Source organism: Salvia miltiorrhiza, chromosome 8, assembly GCF_028751815.1.
Source record: "Salvia miltiorrhiza cultivar Shanhuang (shh) chromosome 8, IMPLAD_Smil_shh, whole genome shotgun sequence".
Lineage (NCBI taxonomy): Eukaryota > Viridiplantae > Streptophyta > Magnoliopsida > Lamiales > Lamiaceae > Salvia > Salvia miltiorrhiza.
In genome coordinates this window covers 17638048-17661326 of record NC_080394.1, presented here as the reverse complement: position 1 = coordinate 17661326, position 23279 = coordinate 17638048, and the positions used below count along the sequence as shown (strand labels likewise).

General features: G+C 34.3%; 1 protein-coding gene across 1 annotated transcript; it reads left to right on the top strand.

The window, feature by feature from the left end:
• Nucleotides 1–13738: 13738 nt before the first annotated feature.
• On the top strand, nt 13739–15023 carry LOC131001526 (dof zinc finger protein DOF5.7-like). Its single transcript, XM_057927928.1, has one exon. It carries the CDS (start codon nt 13987–13989, stop codon nt 14785–14787), a length of 801 nt encoding a protein of 266 aa, XP_057783911.1. The 5' UTR covers nt 13739–13986; the 3' UTR covers nt 14788–15023.
• The last annotated feature ends 8256 nt before the right edge of the window (nt 15024–23279 follow it).

The window sequence follows — 23279 nt, the reverse complement described above, 5'->3', positions numbered from 1 at the left end:
ATTATTCAAAAGGGGTCATTTTCAGTGTTGATATTAGATAAAAGAATATTTTTCGAAAAGTAAAAATAACAGTAAAATTTTGTGTCTAAAAAAAAAACCAATAAAATTTTGTGGACCATAAACTTTAATATTCCATATAAATATGTCTATGCGCATGGGCCATTATATTTATACCATCAATATTGATCGCCATGAACGGGTTGGGGGCCCACAGGCCCACAAAGATCTTTCCTTTTACATGGTAGAAGATGGACAAAAATGACTTTTCTACTTTCTATCAAGTAGCAAAGGAGGTATTTTCATTCGAACAATTCGCTTTTCAAGAAAATTACTTACCTATTTAAAAATAACATAAATTTAAAAAATTAATTAAGTATGTGAGTGAAATAAAAAATCCATTTTATTATAAGTAAATTACGTGGAGCACGCTTACCAAAAAAGAAAATGAATACTCATTTAATAGATGAACCAAAAAGTAAATATGAATACTCGTTTCATAGACGAAGAAAATAATATTTATTTCAATGAATAATTTTACATGTATAATTTATTCCTTCACATACCACCACGTAAGGTTCTTTCAAATAAATAATATTCCATGTTACTTTAGACTATGTAAGAATATATGAACACATTTGATTTTCTATTGGATTTTAGATAATGTACGTGTTGAATTTTTTCTCCCTAAAAATTGTGAAGCTGTTGAACAACCCTTGGTTTTTCGGTGCTTTTCGGCGAAGCATCGAGAATTTATGAACATATTTGGTTTTCTTTCGGATTTTTGATAATGCATTTGTTGATTTTTTCCATAATTTTTTTCACTTTGTTACGAATTTAAATGTATTGTTCATAGAAATGAACACATGTTAATTAAGTAGATGTTATTCATGTGTCTAAGGCGTTATTCATGTGCTTTGTGCATGTCCTCTGCTATCTTATGCATAAGTTATGAAAGCATGTGTGGATGGTGTCTTATTCCACTGAATAATGTTATTCGTGTATGTGCTGATCTCTTCATGCGTCTGTATAAGTGTGTATTTTTAAATTTTTTGATTTATAATTGCAAAACGTCCACATTTATTCATGAAGAAAGACAATATGATTACATGGTCATACGATGAAGAAAGTTTATATTGTTCGTGATAGGTTAGAGGAAAAAATATATTGTTAGTTATAGTATGAATTGAGTTGTTAATTTGTTTTTTTTTCTTTTTGGTGCCCCTGTCTGCGCCACCTTGTGCTGGGACAAGTGTTATACGTTCTATTGCACATAACAACATTCCACATATACTTAATAATTATCTGAGGATATTACAGAATGGATGATGTGATGGAGTTATTCTACAAATTAAGCATATATTCACGTGTTATCCAGTTTGTTCACCAATTTAAATGACTTGTTCATATAGATTAATGCATGTTAAGGAGATGCTATTCATGTGTGTGAGACGTTATTCATGTTCTTTGTTCACGAATTTTGCTATCTTGTTCATAAGTTATGAATCTATGCGTAGATGATGTATTAGTCATCTAAGTAATGCTTGTATTCATGTGTGTGCTAATTTATTCATGCGTTTGTATTAAGTGTGCATTTTTAAATATGTTTATTTATAATTGCAAAACGTCCATAAAAAGTTTATATTGTTTTTGTAATTTAATTTTTTTAGGTGCTCCCGTCTGCGACACGTTCTGCTGGGATGAGTGTTATACCTGCCATTGCACAAAATAACATTCAGCAGGTATTTTGTTCACGACTTTTGCCATATTGTTCAAGGGTTATGAATGTATATTGGGTCGGTGTGTTATTCATCAGAGTAATGCGTTTGTTCGTGTTTGTGCGGATTTGTACATGCGTCTGTATAAGTGTGTATTTTTTAATATGTTGGTTTCTAAATGAAAAATGTTCATATTTATTCATTTAGGTGGGGGCCGTGGGGCCAATTGCACCACTCTCTGCCGGGACGAGTTACACATCTACCATTGTTGAAAAGAACCAAACACATGTGCATTGTAAACCAATTGTACTTTCTTGTACGTAGGTTTGTTAAAGTATTCATGTGACTTCAAATCTATGTAAAAGGCGACAGCCATATCCTATGTATTATATATGGTACCATCGAGAGCTTGTTTCACTGTACTCAAACGTGTCTCAAACCCGTATGCATCCGCGTATTGGTCGTAAAAGGCGACAACCATATCCAATGTCGGGAATATCTATCCAACATACGGAATAAGTTTATTATCACACTTTGGTGTAACCAAATCAACTATATATATCTTCATCATCCCACTGATTGTGAATATCTGAAATGAAAAGATAATTACATGTCAATATGAAATGAAAAAGAAAAGGGAAATTGATTGCATAATCTCATGAAATACAAGGTTCTGTCGTTGACAACATCAAAGACATGAACATATGCATATGGTTTACGAATGTTAAATGATAGACCTCCATGAGTCAGTATCTATGAGATACAAAATTACTTACTTTATCAATATCAAGTTCTTTTGTAACATATCATCGAATTCTATGTGGTTCACGACTCAAATAAATAGAATATGAATATGGATTCAATTAAGAACCTACAAAAATACACGAACATATACATATGATATATGAATATTAATTCACTATGAAAATCTATAATTTGTGCAAATTTCACTACATACGAGATATATAGCTTGAAATCTATAAATCACTATGAATATTATAGCATTCTACGAAAATAGATTTGTTTTGTGACTCAGCATCTGATTCTATGCATCAATGAAAAAAACTTAAATAAAATATGAAAATTAATTAGAATATTAATATTGAACAGACATTGTTCAACTCAACTCAAAAAGTGGAACAACGTTCACCGAATAATAGTCGATAACAAAAATATAATGATTGTTGAATATTGGATATGGACTTCAAGAAACTATTAACTCGAACAAACTTGATTGAATAATTAACCAAAGCAAAGAAGACATAAAAAAACAAAGATTCAAACGTGAGAAAGTGGGGAGAGCATGATATGGTAAAAATCCAAGATACCATAAATATAAAATATGTATTGCATGAAATTAGAAACACATCGGTTACAATAAATTATTAAATGACTAAAAAAGCCTTCAGTCACAAAACTAACGCACGATTAGAGGGTTAATTAATTAAAGGGTTAATTGTCTATAATACATGAACAGTACACAATTTTGATTTTTAACTCAATCTTTTTATATATTAAAAAAAAACTTTTATGATTTTGAAATTTGACTTAACCCAAAGTTTCCTAACTAATAACTTGATTGTCAACAGTTCGATGGAAAATCTGAAGATATCATTAGAAAGCTCATAATGTTATCTTTCTAACGATATTTATATTGTTGGGTTTTGATCACTGAAAGTGGTTGAAAAATTGCATGAAAGTTGATGTAACTCTACATTTTATTTTATTTTCGACCACTGTTCGCTAATATTTTCGCTACGCCGCAAGTGCACGGTGTAGTTGCAATAAGTGGAAGCAAAGTCGTATCCCACAAGGATTGGTGAATTCAAACTTCTAAATACTAGTAATAAGTTGTTCTCAATCTATTTAGACAACCAAAGATCAAGAGGTGTTGAAAACTAAAACAAAGCTAAATAAAGCAAGTAAAGTAAATAACAATATCATAAACTTAATTAATAAATTGGGGAATGACTTGAAGGAAAGTTATCCTAGGGACTAGATTTCGATGGATTGTAATGAATTTTAATCTAAATCAATATTAATCTTGATATGACCTACTTATCTAGGGCGATCTCCCCACTAGTTTTAGCCCCCTCCCGGACGACTAAAACAGTAGATTACGGGTCATAATTGCCATCCCCGGTCAATTTCTAACCTATAACTCCCAAGAGCACAAAAGATCAACAAGCCCTCACCCAACTCTCAACCTCCCGGTTTATTGAGATTATATGTATCAAACTCCTAATCTATTGTAATTATCCTCTCCCGATTCAAATCACAAATTAGAAATGCACAAAAGGTGGCCAACCAATCATACAAGAGATAAATCTAGGACTTGAAAAGATAACAATAAACACAATCAAGATATATATAGAACAAAGAAATCAATCCATTACAAATCCATCTAATCTAATCCCTAAGATAAGGGATTTTAGCCAAGCATATTCATAATAAAAACAAATTCCAAGTCATAAGAAAACATAAATAAAGATATAGAGAGATAGAGATTCATAGACAAATCCTATAATCTTGATCTTCAATCATGTAGTCTTGATGAGCTCTTTTCCAAGTCTTCCCCTTCTTTCTTTGATTTTAGTGTAGTTCTTGTGTGTGGAAGAGAGAAAAATGGTAGAGAATGAAGGCTAGGGTTTGGAATTGGAGTGTTGGGGAAGATGGAGTGGGTGTGTGTGATGTTTGATATGAGAAAAGAGGGAAAAAATGGAGTTTTGGGCTAAAAATCACGTCTGGGCCCATCAAAAGGCGGATCCCCGCCTCTTCCCCGCGGTCACGGCATGAACCGCGGTTGAAAACGCGGCTGGAAGCAGGGGAGGCCGCGGTCATGGGCCGCGGCCGCGGCTCGGACCGCGGGTGACTGTAAAAAACGTTCTGGTCTGCTCTGGAGCAGAGGCCCGCAGTCGGGCCCGTGGCCGCGGCCCGGACCGCGGGTTACTGGGCAATTTTGGAGCAGAGGCCCGCGGTCGGGCCCGTGGCCGCGGCCCGGACCGTGGGTGCCTGGGCTTTATGCGCAGTCCGCTTGTTCGGCTCCGTTCTCCCTTGTCCGGACTCGGATTTGGTCACCGTTTGCGCTCACGAATTCCTATCGAGACGTACTTCGATCTCATGTCTTCAAAATCCTCCAATTAATCCTTGATTTTCCCTGAAATCACTCCAAAACTACACCAAGGAATCAAAACTCAACAAAACTCAAAATTGGGATACAAACACATATTAGCAATCAATTCATGAGGGAAAATGACAACAATTCATGCGATATTGAAGTACGAAAACCATGTTTGTCAACCCCCCAAACTTAAAGCGTTGTTTGTCCCCAAACAACAAAGAGAAGAGAAATAAAAGATAACAAACATGTGAGAATGAATTGGTGTCATTTCAAGGGCTTCAAATTTTTTTCAAATGACTATCACAAGTAGAAATGCATTTCAAGAAGTCGCAAGTGATAATGAGTTCAACATTATAGCCTTCCAAGCTTGAATCCTCACGAAGGTGGATGTTTCAATGATGCACTCAACTCTCAAGTGTTTAGATTGGACGTGTTTGCACTCAAATTGAAACAATGCAAGAAATCTACCATAGACTTGCCATTTGTCCTAACTCTCTATACTTCAATGTGTTACAAATAATGATCAACAAGGGCTTTTCTTAAGGTTGTAATGAGGGCTCTTTGGTGAGGTGAGGTGTTTTTAGGCAAATGACTCATATCCCACAATCTAACAATCACAATGAACAAGTCAAATTCACCATTTCTCTTTTTTAATCAATCAAAAACCAAAATCCCCACATTTCTTCTTTTCACCCTCAGTGATACTTATCATGATATGATTCAAAAGGCAAATCACTCCCCTTTATGCTATTTTATTCACATTCATTTTCATTTCTTTTTCTTTCTTTTTCTTTTTAAGCTTATAGGGGACTAGTGATTTTCACTCAATCAAAGCTTGATAGGCAATTTTAATCATTTCCCAAACCTTTTCATCAAAGCAACCACTAACAATCTAAGTTATACCCATCATTGGTTAATTCAAAGAAAGGCTAAAAGACACAAAGAGTGTAAACTAGGATCGCATGAGGATTTGGACACAATTTAAGTCTAGTGGCTAACAAGGATGGCCTTAAATCACTTCAATATTAACAACACATCTACTTTTATTTTCAAGAGAGGACTCATGGCAAGTTCTAGAGACCAACATACATGCTCAATTGATTTACACTCAAGAATAAAATGAGATTGTAATTGGATGACAATCAAGGGCTCAATTCTCACAAGCTCATTTTATTTGCAAGTTCTTGGAGGTAAAATATTTAGCTCATTTGTCACAAGTTCACACTCTACATGCAAAATCAACAAGTGAAACACAACAATTTATTTTCAAAAGCAACATTCATATCATAAGCTCAACACACATTTCATCCAACTCATGTTTTTCAACAATCAAGCTCAAAAACAAAAGACAAGGAAAAGCTCAAAAACAGAGACAAAAACTCATTATTCGAAAACTAAACTAACTAAATAAATAAACAACGGATAAACGAGATAAGTAACCCATCTTCACCCTCCCCTAAACTTATTAAGTTTGGATGAAGGAGAAAATGGTTACTTGTCTCATACTCACAAGCGAGGTGGAGGCTTAGGCGATGGCCATTTCTCATCAAATTTGCATGCTCCATCCGTTGCCACCCAAAAATATGGTGGCTTAGCAATTTTTGAGACATCCCGGGAGTCATGGTAATCTCGTTCACCATCTAGAGTACCACAACACTCAAACAATTCCTTATTAGATAAATCAAAGTGAAAATCAAAAGATGAAGATAAATAAAAGTGAAAGAAGCAAGCCTTCATAGAATCGCCCGTGTCGAGGTAAGGATCGACAAAATTTTTGACTTTGCATTCTTTAAAGCTTGTGAAATCTTCATCTTTTTGGAATTGTAGAGGTTGCGTTGGAAAAGTTGGGCTCTCGACTTCAAAGGGTTTGGAGAATTGATCCTCATCTTCTTTATACTCTTCTTCAACTTCTTGAGGCTCTTCACTTAGCATCGACATTGGTTCCTCATACAAGGTTCCATTCCGTAGGCTAATGGCCATGCACAAATCATCAATTCGCTTTTGATTTTTCATAGTGGTAGCCAAAGACCTCCTTTGCTCATCTAGCATAACCTCCGATTTTGCTAGACTTTTTTCTATCCAAGCTTGTGTAGTTAAGAAGCATTGTAGGAGATCGTCTTTAACATTCGGTTCCTCCTCTTGATAGTACCGATTTCCCCCTTGAAAGCCTTCTTGAGTGAAATAAGAATTTTCATAATTCCAACTATTGAAATGGTCCTCATACTCCAATGGTGATTGCCACTCCATGGCATTGCACCCCATGTCATAAAAGTCACCATATGAAGGAGTTGGTTGGAACACTCCTTGGAGAGACGGTTGCCCATAATTTCTTTTGGCTTCTAAAACACGCAACTTAAGTTGCATCATCGCCAATTGTAGTTGGAGTTCCTCAACCAACTCATTCCTTCCACCATCCATTTAACTTTTTTGGTGCCGCTTCTTCGGTTGTGCGGTAATTTTTTCTAACAAAAGTAAATAAACATATAAATAAACTAACATAAAAACAATATCTAAATTAGATAAAAACAACTTTTCACAATATCAAAAGTAAAAACTCAACCAATCCCCGGCAACGGCGCCAAAAACTTGTTCGCTAATATTTTCGCTACGCCGCAAGTGCACGGTGTAGTTGCAATAAGTGGAAGCAAGGTCGTATCCCACAAGGATTGGTGAATTCAAACTTCTAAATACTAGTAATAAGTTGTTCTCAATCTATTTAGACAACCAAAGATCAAGAGGTGTTGAAAACTAAAACAAAGCTAAATAAAGCAAGTAAAGTAAATAACATGTCATAAACTTAATTAATAAATTGGGGAATGACTTGAAGGAAAGTTATCCTAGGGACTAGATTTCGATGGATTGTAATGAATTTTAATCTAAATCAATATTAATCTTGATATGACCTACTTATCTAGGGCGATCTCCCCACTAGTTTTAGCCCCCTCCCGGACGACTAAAATAGTAGATTACGGGTCATAATTGCCGTCCCCGGTCAATTTCTAACCTATAACTCCCAAGAGCACAAAAGATCAACAAGCCCTCACCCAACTCTCAACCTCCCGGTTTATTGAGATGATATGTATCAAACTCCTAATCTATTGTAATTATCCTCTCCCGATTCAAATCACAAATTAGAAATGCACAAAAGGTGGCCAACCAATCATACAAGAGATAAATCTAGGACTTGAAAAGATAACAATAAGCACAATCAAGATATATATAGAACAAAGAAATCAATCCATTACAAATCCATCTAATCTAATCCCTAAGATAAAGGATTTTAGCCAAGCATATTCATAATAAAAACAAATCCCAAGTCATAAGAAAACATAAATAAAGATATAGAGAGATAGAGATTCATAGACAAATCCTATAATCTTGATCTTCAATCATGTAGTCTTGATGAGCTCCTTTCCAAGTCTTCCCCTTCTTTCTTTGATTTTGGTGTTGTTCTTGTGTGTGGAAGAGAGAAAAATGGTAGAGAATGGAGGCTAGGGTTTGGAATTGGAGTGTTGGGGAAGATGGAGTGGGTGTGTGTGATGTTTGATATGAGAAAAGAGGGAAAAAATGGAGTTTTGGGCTAAAAAACACGTCTGGGCCCACCAAAAGGCGGATCCCCGCCTCTTCCCCGCGATCACGGCATGAACCGCGGTTGAAAACGCGGCTGGAAGCAGGGGAGGCCGCGGCCGCGGCTCGGACCGCGGGTGACTGTAAAAAACGTTCTGGTCTGCTCTGGAGCAGAGGTCCGCGGTCGGGCCCGTGGCCGCGGCCCGGACCGCGGGTTACTGGGCAATTTTGGAGCAGAGGCCCGCGGTCGGGCCCGTGGCCGCGGGCCGGACCGTGGGTGCCTGGGCTTTATGCGCAGTCCGCTTGTTCGGCTCCGTTCTCCCTTGTCCGGACTCGGATTTGGTCGTCGTTTGCGCTCACGAATTTCTATCGAGACGCACTTCGCTATCATGTCTTCAAAATCCTCCAATTAATCCTTGATTTTCCCTGAAATCACTCCAAAACTACACCAAGGAATCAAAACTCAACAAAACTCAAAATTGGGATACAAACACATATTAGCAATCAATTCATGAGGGAAAATGACAACAATTCATGCTATATTGAGGTACGAAAACCATGTTTGTCAACCACTTAATTTTCATGACCAAAACCCAACAATATTGGTATCATTACAGAGATATCATCAAGAGGTTTCCAACGGGTACATTTGAATTATTCATTGATCTCCAATCAATTAAGTTATTGACTAATAAACTTTTAGATTCAAGTCAAATTTTAAAAATTAAAATTTATGTATTTTTTATAAGAAAAAAATCTAATTAAAAACTAAAATATGGATATAGTACATATATTTATAGGTAATTAACCCTTAATTTAACGATATACATGAATACGTGTATAGAAAGATACTAATGGTCTCTTCTCTAGAATAGGAACATGTTAATTAAGAATCAATTTAATTCATAGATCTTGATTAATGTTGCGTTTATTTTGATGGATAAATTTATCATGAGAAAATGAGGGATAACAAAAAATTATACCTTTAAATATCTCTTTTCTTTTTCAACATTTTACACAAAAGAAAAGCTCATGAAAATAAGGAATGAAAAATGATGAGCTTCTCTTTTGTGTAAAATGTTGGAAAAGAAAAGAGATATTTAAAGTTATAATTTTTTGTTATCCCTCATTTGCTCATGATGAATTTATCCATCAAATTAAACGCAACTTAAATAAATGGTCAAAATTGATTTTCACGTAGAACAATACATACTATACAATATTAATGCATCCTTATGAAATATATCTAGTTAAGAAGATTCGTAGATGATACAATTAAAAATCAACGGTTTAAAATGATTTATAGTTCTCAAATAAGTACTGCTTTTACCCTCGGCGGGCGTGTTAATGGACCATACTAGTATGATCGGTGGAGTAACTCCCGTACAGTTTGCTACAGTTGCAATTACGATTTAAGAGAGAAGCAAATTTGATTTGTGTTTTAGACCTTCAGGCATTACACAGTGATACTACTAAGTACCTCAATAATTACATTTGATAACTACTACTTCCTCGAATATCGTTCTACATTCCAATTCTATGTCAAATATTGCCCCTCCACAAAAATTGTGTTTTTATTACTATTTTCGTTCGTTCGTAAAAAGTGTAATTATTTTTAAAAATTTCATTTATACTTTAAACCTCATTCACACTCAATATTTACAAAATACTCATTCTTTATTTTTATAATTTAGTGGACCCAATATTACATTTCAACACTAAAATTACATCTTCTAATTATTTTATTAAAACTCGTGCCCTCCACTCCTCCACACACTCTTTGTGGATGGAAGGGGTACTAATTTGATCACCAACATCAACAATTCATATACTCCATTCTCTTCCGTCCCACTAAATATGATATGTATTTCATTTTGGATTGTCTCACTACGAGTAAACTATTTTTATAAATGACAAAATTTAAGTTTTAAAAAAATATAGACTACCAATTCACATAATTTTACAAGAAAATATTTATTTTTTTTCTTATTTAATTATAAATTTGTATTTTGGAAAAAGTTAAAAGAGGGAGAGTAAATAAGGAAGAGAAAGAGTGTGTGGGAATGGAGATATGGAAAGGGAAGTTACATAAGAAGGAAGGGACAAAAGTGGGGTGTGTGAAGAGGGTTTGTCTCCCCCAACCAACCTATTTGCTTCTGCTTCTGCAGCTTCTGCAATTTCTTTGAAATCTACCTTACCACTTATTATTTGACTTGGATTCTCTCTCTCTCTAACATCTCACATCACATCATGACTGCACACTGACAGACTTCCTCATCCCATCCATGCAGTTCTAACCAACTTCAATTCTAAGCATAACTGTGAATAACAGTACTATTACAAAGCTCTGCACCAATTTAATTCCCTTTGCAATTTCATTCAATTAGATCAATTACATGATGATGATGAGGAAATTATGGGTATCATCAAGATTCCCTTTTTCTTTTTTCGGTGGGAGGCGTGATATATATAGACTATAAATATTTCTATCCAATGTTTACGTGTACATAAATTACGACCACATTTCGACATTAGTATGTTATAGAAATCAATTATTTTTCTTAAAAAATTATGTAACTTGGTAACAAGTATCGTAATTACTATCATTATAACGAAACAAACTCGTAGATTTACTATGTTGATGTGGAATTTGAATAAACTTTTGTCAAGTTTTTCCCTTTTGGGTCAAACTCATATGAGTAAATATTTATTTGAAAAATAATAAAAATAAAAATAAATGGAGACAGGGAGATTTCTTATCAAGATTCTCATATGTACTATCTTACATTATGCCTCTTGTTTCTTCTTCTTTTTTTTTTACTTCATTAATTCATTTTACTACTTATCTTTCAAGTACATGATTTCCTCCATTCTGTCTCTTGTATTCAAACTCCAAATCAACTCTGCACACCAAACTCTACATTTTCTTTTACGTAAATAAATTCCATTACTTTAAAATAATCCAAAATTAAAGGATCAAGTTCGTATGAAAAGGACCAAACTCTATATTTTTTTTTATAAATTAACAGTATTAAATAAAGAAATTTAAAAGTCGTGCCATAGGGGACTCGAGCCTAAAACCTTTGACCATAGACATTAACCCCTTACCGCTTGACCAACACATGCACACACCAAACTCTACATTTATTTCTATGTATATAGTACTCCATTATTTTTTTCCCCAATCAAGTTTATCTCTATTCCATTACTGATATTACTTGTGTTTTTATCTTATATAGTAGTATTATTTTATACACGCAACCTATATAACATATGAGATTTTATATTACTCTTAAGTACTGTTATACACAATTAGAGCATCTTTCAGCGAGGGGTCGATCCCCACCTTAGAGAGCCCCGCCCACTGCTTCATCCCAGGTTCGATAGGGGGCTCGTGAGATTGAGCCACACTCGAACGTTATTATGTATGATGCATACATTGCAAACGTCAGCTTTTAGGAAAATAAAAAAATCAAATTTGCAATAAAATAATTTTTGATTTTTTAAATTTTTTTAACTCAATTTGTTCTATAAATATACCTCACTTTCACTCATTTTTTACACCATATCTACATCTTTTTTTATATTTTTCTTCTTCTTTCTCCAATTTTAAATTAGGTTCTTATTTTGCTATTAAAAAAATGGATCGTGATCTCGACAATTTGTATGCTAAGCAAATAGGGTAATCAATTCATCATCGACCCCAAATTTTTCGTCTCTCGATCATTCTCCGTTTTCTTTGTAAATAAATGCGTTCAATTCTTAAGGAACTGAGGGTACGTATCAATTTGAAGGAAGTACAATAAGGCGGTGATGAAAAAGTTTTTAAAATTCCCAAACCCCCTCAAACGACGGGGCTCGAAAATCGAACTCATTTGCATCCTATATATGGGCCGAGATGACCCTCAATTCTCTCAAGGGTGCCAATCAAAAGGTGATCGTTTATTGGGATGATGTCACGAAGCGATAGAACGTGATTCGTTTGACTGCCACGGCGGCGCGCGACAACCAACAAATCAAACCACACTTTTAATGTGTCCATAAAGTGGTGAAGGCTTGGGAGGTGATCTACAACAAGTGCTAAAGCAATTGGGGAAGCGACATGAGCGACGATCAAATCATCCAACAAACCCACGAGATATTTCAAACAAATACAAACAACATTTACTTCAAATACTTATCGGCTTGGCTCATCATTCGTGAATTTCAGTGATTCGCCTTAGTCAGCGAGACGTTCATTTTTCGAAAAGGATGAAGAATATCTTTGTGAGGGGCCGTCGTCCTTTGAACCGAGCGTTACGGCTAGGCCTACAGGTTAAAATGCGGCAAAGAAGAACAATGTAGGGAAATAGAAGAAATGTGAATCGTTGTCGTCCCTACCCAAGTGGAAAGACAATTTGCAGACAATCGTTGACCACCTCGACGATTTAAAACAAGTGAACCGCAACTCTGTCGACCACTAGATTTTTAAATACAGACACCTAGCGAATGGGGGCACGAAAATTAGCAATACATAACCAAATGGTGGACAGGATCGTGAAACGTCGATGATGGGATTTTCAAATTTAAATTTAATAAAAAAATTTATTTTAAATTTTATTGAAAATTCAATTTTTATAGAGCCCCCCTGCTGTTGGGGGAGGGTAGCTTCACACAGAGGTGGCTTGAGGGGCTCTCTTTCGAAGATGCCCTTAGGAATGCCAATTATACTAATTCATTGGATTACAGGCTATTCCGATTGAATTTTTTTTGGGGCTATAAATTCCCCCTTCAAAATTCGAACTCAAGTGAAATATTCACCCCTCCTAGTAAATATCAGTCATAGTATTTGAAAATTTCTTTTTTCTAATTCATTTTCATTTCGGAGCACCTTTGACTATTATGACTAAGATGCTTTCTCTTTCTCACTCTCTCTCTATATATATACTCTCTCCGTCCTATAAGAGTGTACATGATTATTGGAGACACGAGATTTAATAAATGTAGGTGGATGTGTTATTAGTGGAAGAAGAGACCCATTATTATAAGGGAAAGAAGAAGTCGAAAAAGAAACATGCATATTCTTGTGAGACGTATCAAAATAGCAAAAAATGCACACTAGTCTTATAGGACGAAAAGAATATATATTACGATGGATGATGGCATCAACAAATTATGCGCATATCATGCATAGTAAAATGAAATATGAATTAATGCAACTGCAATAAAGAAAATGAGTGGAAGAGAATATAAATTAAGTATAAAATGAAAGAGATATGCGACAAAAGATAGGTTTAATTTGTGGTGTTATGTTCAATATTTATAGTAAACTCCTGTATTTTAATAATGTGTAATCTCTTATCAATAATATATAGGTATACCTAGTCAGCGAGCGTTGTGTATGTGTGGTGAGATCTAAGTGTAAACACCCAAAGAAACATCTTGATGAAGATCACAAGAGGCCCTCAACATCCTCTCATTTTCCATCAACCCCATGCATGAATCCAATGAATTCACATCACCACCTTTCCCTCTGCAAAACCAAACTTTTCTCAACCACAACCACTACTTCACTTTATCTCTCTCTCCCCTAGCCACCTAGTCATGTCACCCCTCCCCGGCGGCAAAGACGAAAGCCAGAGCTCCTCCACCCGCAAAGCCTCCTCGTCGTCGCGGGCGCAGGACCCTCCGGTCAAGTGCCCCCGCTGCGACTCCCCAAACACCAAGTTCTGCTACTACAACAACTACAGCCTCACGCAGCCGCGCCACTTCTGCAAGACCTGCCGCCGATACTGGACCAAAGGCGGCGCCCTCCGCAACGTCCCCATCGGCGGCGGCTGCCGCAAAAACAAGAAGATCAAGCGCCTCCCCGCCGACTCCAAGGACTCCGACGCCCCCCTCAAATTCGCCATGGATTTCCAGCTCCCCAACCCATCTTTGTCCAACTCCTCACCTCACTCTCACACGCCGTGCTTCAACCTCGACCCTTCTTCCCTAATGGGCTTTGCTTTTCCGCTCAAGCAAGGCCAAAACCTAGGGTTTCAAGAAATGGTTCATCACACCAATCTGGCCACCTCCATTGAATCGCTGAGCTCCATCAACCAGGATTTGCACTGGAAACTGCAGCAGCAGAGACTAGCCACGCTCTTCGTTGAAAACGCTACTCACAAAGAAGCTTCTGGAAACATCCAGTTTCAGAGCCTGCCGGAAAATCCCAAGACCGATTCTTGTCTCATCGGAACATCCAGAAAAGATGGAAGCTTCTCCAACAACACTGACACCTTTCTCAATAACTCTCCTCCCACGCCACACCCTGCCGGAAACAACTTCAACGGCGCCGCCGGTAACTGGAGCGGTGGAATTCAAGCATGGACTGAATTGAGTCACTACACTTCGCTGCCATGATAATTAAGGTGTAGGCTGGGTTTATACAAATTAATTGCTCTTAATTAGTTAATCAATATATATGTGTAGCCTTTCGTTGTCATTGCCGTTGTTCTTTTTTTCTTTTATGTGTTAATTAAAGTTAGATCAAGAACACAGAATTAACTCAAAGAAAGTATCTGTACTTAATCACAGACACTTTAGAGAAGGTTGTAATATATAGTATATAATCATGCATCGTATATCTTTTTCTTTAATTTACCTTCTTCTCTTTCATTGTTATACAAACGAAATAATTTTTGGCTTGAATTAATATTTTTGGGATTGGAGATGGGAGCTAATGTTTTGATTGGTTTGATGAAGACAGTCTGATTGTCGCTCTGTAAGAGGAAACTAGGTCTAGAAAGTTGGATGCATACTAGCATTGTGTATGTAGCTGCACATCAGTTGCAGCAGTACTATATATATACATATTAATTTATAAGCTAGCTTAAGCCATTTCTTGCTCTCTCTCTCTCTCTCTCTCTCTCTCTCTCTCTCTCACACACACACACACACATACACACGCACAGGATGATGATGATGATGATGCATATATTATTGAATATAATTATTAATTGCAGTCTTGCAGAGTGGTGTGGTTTTGGTGGTAGTGACTGTAAAAAAAGTGTTGATTGAAAGAGCTATACGATCATATCAGCTTTTTTCTATTGAAGAAGAGAGAGTTCTGGGAAACCATGCATTGGGTTTGTGCTGTTGGGCAATGCCAACTTAATTCTTGTGTTTTTAGTTTTCTTTCAGGTCTTGTGCTGTGCTCAGAGTCTCAGGACTTATATTGTAGATGTGTTTAATATAATTTAATAGATAAACGTGTCTACAATTTTATGCATGAATTCAATAGTATTGAAAATTTTAATTAAAAAAGTAATAGAAAGAAAAAGAAAATGAAATCATTTCGACCTTTTTTTATTACTTGGAGAAAAGGGGAGAAATGAAGTTTGAATCTAGAGCTCGATCGCAGCCATTGAATGTTCCCTCGAAGACAAAATCATATCATTCGGACTTTGTGTATATTGTTGTCATTATCATATGATCTAAGATCGACCTCTTTTATCCCATAATTTAACGCTAGTATTGAGATCAATATTGTTGTAATTAATTTGATATTAAGAGGGTGTTTGATTGAGTTTTTAAATTCTTCAAAATAGCTTATAAGTTGTTTATAATTTATAATATATATATATATATATATATATATATATATATATATATATATATAGGGTTGAGTTCAACAGAGAATTATCTTTTTATTCATCATGAACAAATCTATATATTTTACGAACAGATCAACATAACTAATGAACAGACGTATTTAATAAAAATATAGAAAAACTCGCCACCAGCAGGATTCGAACCCGGGGCAAATTGTTGTTCATGCGGTACATTGATCTGTTCATTAAAATTATAGATCTGTTCCTTTTTATTTTACGAATTCTCTTTTCTCCACAATATTTAGCTTCTCTGTTGAACCCTTCTAGGGTTGAGTTCAACAGAGAATTATCTTTTTATTCATAATAAACAAATCTATATATTTTATATTATGTACGTAGAACAAGAGCTCTCAAACATTCAAATTGAAGAAAAAAGACAAAAAGAGTTCTAAGTGAGTTAAAAATATATAGATGACATACTAATTAAGTTTAACATTATAACAATATATACATTGTTTTCCTGCGCCTATAGGTGAATATTAATGTGTCAAATAATAAAGCAGACTTAGGTTCAATCTCAAATTCTCAACGTGAGGTTCCCAACTGAAAAAGAAAAAGATAAAAACAACTATATATTATTTAATTTTCTGAGTAGAAGTTTTACATTTAAATTTATTATTTCTGTTCGTATATATATATAAGTAATCACATTGCAGAGATATATAGCAATATCAGGTGAGGTCACATTCCCGACCCCACCCCATCCCCCAACTCTAAAAAGGTCTACTTAGATAGGAAGCTCAAAACTGAATTTGTTAAGACAATCTAGAATGGCCATCAATTAATTAGTTTTAATTAGTGCATAATTATATACTAACAACATAGCGCAACTATTTTTTAATGTATAATTAAACTGCATTAGCACTACGTAATTATGTTATTACAATTCATTATTGCTCATAATCAAGTTTATTAATGTACAGTTTTCACAATTATATATATGTACTTGCCACGATTAACTTTAAATAAGTGATTAATTATTGAACAGTTATTCCATTATTTCTTTAATTATTATTATGGCCATCCGTATGAATCATGATATTCCCTATTTTTTTTTTGGTAAATAAAACTTTCATTCACGCACGAGGGGTGCAACCCAGAAAGAAGTACAAAGTTCAAGGATTAACCAAACAAAACTCACAATTTAAGGCAACAAGACGGATTACAAATTCAATCACTCAAACTAAAACAAGCGACGTGAGACAAAATAAAAGGATACCAAGACTTTGTGTTTTATATATATATAGGATTCCAAGACAAAATAAAAGGATACCAAGACAAAATAATTTTTTTGCTCCCTTCAGGATTCGAACCCAGCACCTGCATCCATCCACCAAGATGATGCATCCACCGTAGATCTTGATGATCGAATGGCTTAAAATGGTTCTCCGTTCTTATTTTATTAGTGGTTCTTATTTGAACCTCTCCATATATATATATATATATATATATATATATATATATATATATATATAGTATTGAATAACAATATTAAAAAAATTAGTAGATTTTTTGCTTCCTCTAGGATTTGAATTCAGATAATAATTTTTCTTCTCCAGAAAAATATCAGCCTGGAATACATTAAAACAATACCTACAAATCAATTTAAGATCTCACGGGAATATGAGCGATCTCATTGGAACCAATCCACATATATATATATATATATATATATATATATATATATATATAGGAGAGCGTTCCAATGAGATCACCTATATGTGGTCTTAGATTGATTTGTGGGTGTTAATTTCATGTATATGGCTGATATTTACCTGGAGGGCGAAATTTTTTATTAGGGTTCGAATCTTGGAAGAAGCGAAAATTTTACCAACTTTTAAATACTATAGTACTCCTTTCGTCCCACTATAAGTGGCCCGTATTCCATTTTGGGCCGTCCCACTATAAGTGGCCTATTACATTTTCGTCCATACTTAGGGCTTAATTAAGCTTTACTAATTACGCATATATATATACTCTAATATAACCCTAAATATTCCTCTTTCTCCTATTCTCTCATTTCCACGCCGCCCCCTCTCTCCTTTATCTCTCATTTTCTCTCTCTGTGTCTGAATCGACAATGAATTGTTGTCCTTCCTCCGATTCTGACCCAAATGACCTTCCTAGTCTGGTCTTCTATGGTGGTGTCGTCGCCGCCCGTGTCGACGCATCTGAAGATGATCACCTACCTGTGATGAAATCGGAGGAGGATTCCGAGTATGTCCCATTTCTGAGATCTGCTTTGGTCATCGACAGTGGTTTCATCGCCGCCCGTGTTGACGCGTTTCCAGATGGCCGCCATAGGTCTTCTACCCACGGTTCTTTTTCCTGCTGAAATTGGAGGAGGCTTCGCCGCCCCTGTCGATGCGTCTCCAGGCTGAAACCCTTATCTTCCTGTGTCGACGGCAGTAATGAAATCAGAAATCTTTTTCGATTATATCCCCTTTTTGAGATCTGCTCCGATCCCACATGGTGGTGGCTTCGCTGCCCTTGTCAACGTGTCTCCAGGCCGAAACCCTTTGCTTCCCTATCTGACGGCAGAGATGAAATCGGAAATCTTTTCCGATTCTGAGCCGATGAGTCTTCAAATATGTGAAGTTTTGGAAGAAATCTTTTTCAGATGTAAACTAAATTCATTTTGTTCGATTTTGTTCATTTTGTAAATTTAATTCAGATGTAAAGTCATTTTTTCATTTTGTTCGATTGTAAAATGGAGTGACAAAAGTTAATTCAGATGTAAAGTGTATGAGAGAGAGAATCGATTGTGATTAAGATAAATAAAATAGTGGGCCATAGTATTTTAAATACTAAACACTCATTCCTTAATTCTCGTGTTAGAAAAGTTTCGGCCACTTATTTCAATTAATAAATAGAGTATATATGAAACAAAACAACAAAAGGAAATTGGTGGGTGAGGAGACGAGGAAGAAGACAGATGGATGTAGTATAGCATGATTAACGTGATAGACTAACTGGAATACACATTTCTGTGCCTTCAACTGTCAATTTACAAACTGCGAGAATTTCATGAGCCATCACAACTATATATATTTAATTTTTCGGAAAAACTCTTCAGTGTACCTACTCTATACTCCAAATTTGATCTTCGGACAAATTCTTCAATTTTCACAAATCTTGTACTAGTGTTTTATTTCATCAACATTTAGTTATATAAGTATTAATTGTGCCGTATTTTATGAGTGTGAGATATTAATCTTTCTCAAAAAGAGGGAAATGGTGGGATAATTGGCCCCTAGTGAATTAGACTCGCACCATCCAACCTTTTCTAACTCATCATTTTATTGTAGCATTTACTGCATCATCTTGTCCAAATCACTATTTCTCGTAAATATATTAATTAGCATGATATTTTATCTTATCTTTATTTAGAAGGGTTGTAGAATTTGAACCACATACTTTTACTTACAAACTGAAATTTATATCGCTTGAATGTAACTTTCTTTTTCATATCTACATTGATTTGTGGCTTACACAGCCAATTCGAGTAGTTCCAACTTTCAAATTCCACTCCCCTATAATATAAAATCAGTATTGTATTCGAGTGATGTATGATATGAATATTTTTTTGAGTTTTTAATTTAAAAATAATAATTCATAAGAGAATTATATATTAATACATAGAGTAATATATATCATGGTAGACAAGCTACAATAAACATTACTAATCAATCACCCCTAACAAAAATTGTGTGTGAATTCTCACACACAATTTAAATTTTTATAATAGAAAAAGTTAAAGAGTGAAGTCAAAGAGTTTAATTCCCACCATCTTCTTTTTCCATACTCAATAAATAAATGCTGATATTTTCAAAAAAAAAATGCTGAGGGGTCAGGGGGTCTTGTCTTCTTGCTCACTTTCCTGCTCTTTCCTGCAAATGTGGTAAAATTAGTATCAGGGTGATAGTTGATAGTTAGTTCGAAGCTCTAGTTCGAATTTTATTGTTATTGTAGTTTTCGATTTGCCGAAAATCATGGCGATTTTTGGGTGATGATTAGTTCGAAACTCGAAAATTCACTATTAATTTTGTTTCTCTTGTGCGGTTCTTTTTTGTTTTCTTACAAAAAGTTTTAATGAGGCTTGACCCACAGTCTGTTCGATGTGCTTTCAAGGATTCTTTCGTTCATTTTTATCAATATAACAAAGTTTATCAATATGAAATTCACATACAATTAAATTTATATATACAAATGATAATTAAATTTTTTTAAAAAAATTATAACCATGGCAATAAATAAAAATCTAAAATTTGAGATCGTTATTGGTGAAACAAGGAACCAACACCTAAACTAGACAGTAGTAAACGGCGTGGATTATACCTAGTTTGATCGATCAGAGAAGAACAAAGACGCAATTGGAAAGCTAGAACACAAGAGAAAACTGTTGCTGTCTTGAGAATTAGAGATAACGTAGGTTACAAAGCACGAGCTCAGGGCTTATTTATAGATTACATAGGAGGGCAAAATAGTAAAATCAGCGCCCGAGCATGCGCCTTGCGTGGTCGAGGGTATGATGGTAAATTCGTCTTTACGCGGGAGATTTCCCCGCGCTTCTGGTGATTCCTCTGGCAAAGGCGGCTTCTCTGGCGAAAGTGGCTTCTCTGGCGAGAATGGCTTTTCTGACGAAAGTGGCTCCTCTGGCGAAGGTAGTTCCTCTGGCGAAGGTGGCTCCTCTGGCGAGTGTGATTCCTCTGGCGAGGACGGTTCCTCTGGTGGGTATGCTTCCTCTGGCGAGGATGATTCCTCTGAAGGGTACGATTCCTCTGGTCGAGGATGATTCTTCTGGCGAAAGCTACCTCGCTGCTTCCCGTGATTCCATTGGTGAAAGCATTCCTCTGCTCTACATATATTACTCCTCATCAGTTATCTAGTAAAAATTAAAAGGTGGCCATCAATTTAATTTCAATAAATTGTAACCAATTTTAAGAAATTCAAATAAAATTATCTATAGTAAAGAGTGAAAATTTATAATGCTATATACTCTTATACTCTTTAAGTTATATATGAAAAATGTCATCTTTCATAAACAAAAGCATTCTATGTCCAAGATTTAAATACCTTTGATGTCGATGGTTTGCTTGATTTTTTGTGTGAAAGTTTACACATTTGACCGATTTGACAACTATCAGTCATAAATGTGTCAAAAAAATATGAAAAAGAGAATGATATGATAGCTATCAGTCAAGAGTTCATTTAGCCCCAAATCATTTCACCTAGCCACCAGATCATTTGATCGGGTGGATGGATCATCTAGCCACCCAGTAAAATAATCTTGTCGTCTAGTGAAATTATCTGGCCACCCGAGCGTTAAGTTATCGGCTAAATATGAACTATTGACTGATAATTGTCAAATCGTTCTCTTTTTCAGATTTTCATAACATATTTCTGATTGATAGTTATCAAATTAGTCAAATGTGTAAAACTTTTTCACAAAAAAACCAAGCAAAATCATCAAATATCAAACGGTGAAATAGATTTTTTACTCAAATTTGGGCATAAAATGCTTAAATTTTTAAGCTAGGATCTTTTTCTCATACAACTTAAGAAATATGGCATTTCTGCCTATTAACACTATAATATAGTAAATGCGGACAAAGTTGTAGTCATACTGGTACGAATGAGAAGATTTGCATCCATCGTTCCAACTAGTAGCACTAGTCAGTGGTACCTAGTACACTTGGTACGGATAGGGACTATTCGTAATAATCCTGACGTGTAGCTACTTGGTACGACTAGTACGAATAGTCCCAATTCGTATCGGGTGTTCTAAGGATGTTGTGCGGCACAATTGGTGCAAATTCATACCAAGTGTGCTATATATTTATATTTGATAGACATATGTACAAAGTTAAAGTAAGAACATTTAAGTCTTTTTGTGTCAAAATTGGCTAGAAGTTATTGAAATTAAGTTTGTGGCTAACATTTGATTTTCATTATTACAGTTTGTACCATTAACACATAAATAAGACAATTAATGGTAATAAATAAGACAATTAATGGGTATTAACCATCCAATGAGTATTATCTAATAGATTCTTGATACAATAAAATGCTTATGTTTTTAAAGTAGAATATTTTTCACATACAACTTAAGGAATAAGATATTTTAGTCTATTAACACTATTTATAGTAAATGCGGACAAAATTGTAGCCATACGGGTATGAATGTGCAGATTTGCATCCATCGTTCCAACTAGCAGCACTAATCAGTAATCAGCGTTACCTGGTACACTTGGGGCATGTTTGTTTGCCAGGAAAGTAATGTGAATTGAGATTGTTATTCACAGGAAAATGATTCCGTGGAAAATGAATCCTAATAGATTCATTTTCCAGTGTTTGGAAATACCAAAAATATTTATTAGTATTCTGGATTTGTATCATTAAATAAATATAATTAATCAATATATATAAGAATTAAATTGTAATTTAATCTTTATAATAAATTTCTCTATAATTTTTTTAGTAACAACAAAGTACATTATTAAGGTTAATTATATGATTTATAATTCTAAAATTAAATTCAAATTTTCTTACATAATAATAATAATAATAATAATAATAATAATAATAAATTATAATTTGCTTAAAATATTATTATTATTATTATTAATTTGATTCATAGTTATGAGAATTAAATTATTATTTGCTTAAAATAAATTATGAACTAATTAATCAATTAAATGATGATGATGATGATGATGATGATAATAATAATAATAATAATAATAATAATAATAATAATAATAATAATAATAATAATAATAATAATAATAATATAAAGTTGATACATAGTTACGAGAATTACATTATAATTTGCTTAAAATAAATTATGAACTAATTAAATAATAATAATAATAATAATAATAATAATAATAATAATAATAATAATAATAATAATATAAAGTTGATACATAGTTACGAGAATTACATTATAATTTGCTTAAAATAAATTATGAACTAATTAAATAATAATAATAATAATAATAATAATAATAATAATAATAATAATAATAATAATAATAATAATAATAATAATAATAATAATAATAATAATAATAATAATAGAAACATTAAATTCCAACTAAATAAAAATTATAATTTACATTTTATTATAAAATAATACAAATAAATAAGAATCATGAGAATGAGGAAAAATAATACCTAAGAAAAGCTAGAGAATAAGAATCCTGGAAAGTTGCACTACTTTCCTTGTTTTCAGGATTC

What these genes read in the sequence shown, in the direction of transcription:
- LOC131001526 (XM_057927928.1), top strand. Translation starts at nt 13,987, where the DNA reads ATGTCACCCCTCCCCGGCGGCAAAGACGAAAGCCAGAGCTCCTCCACC.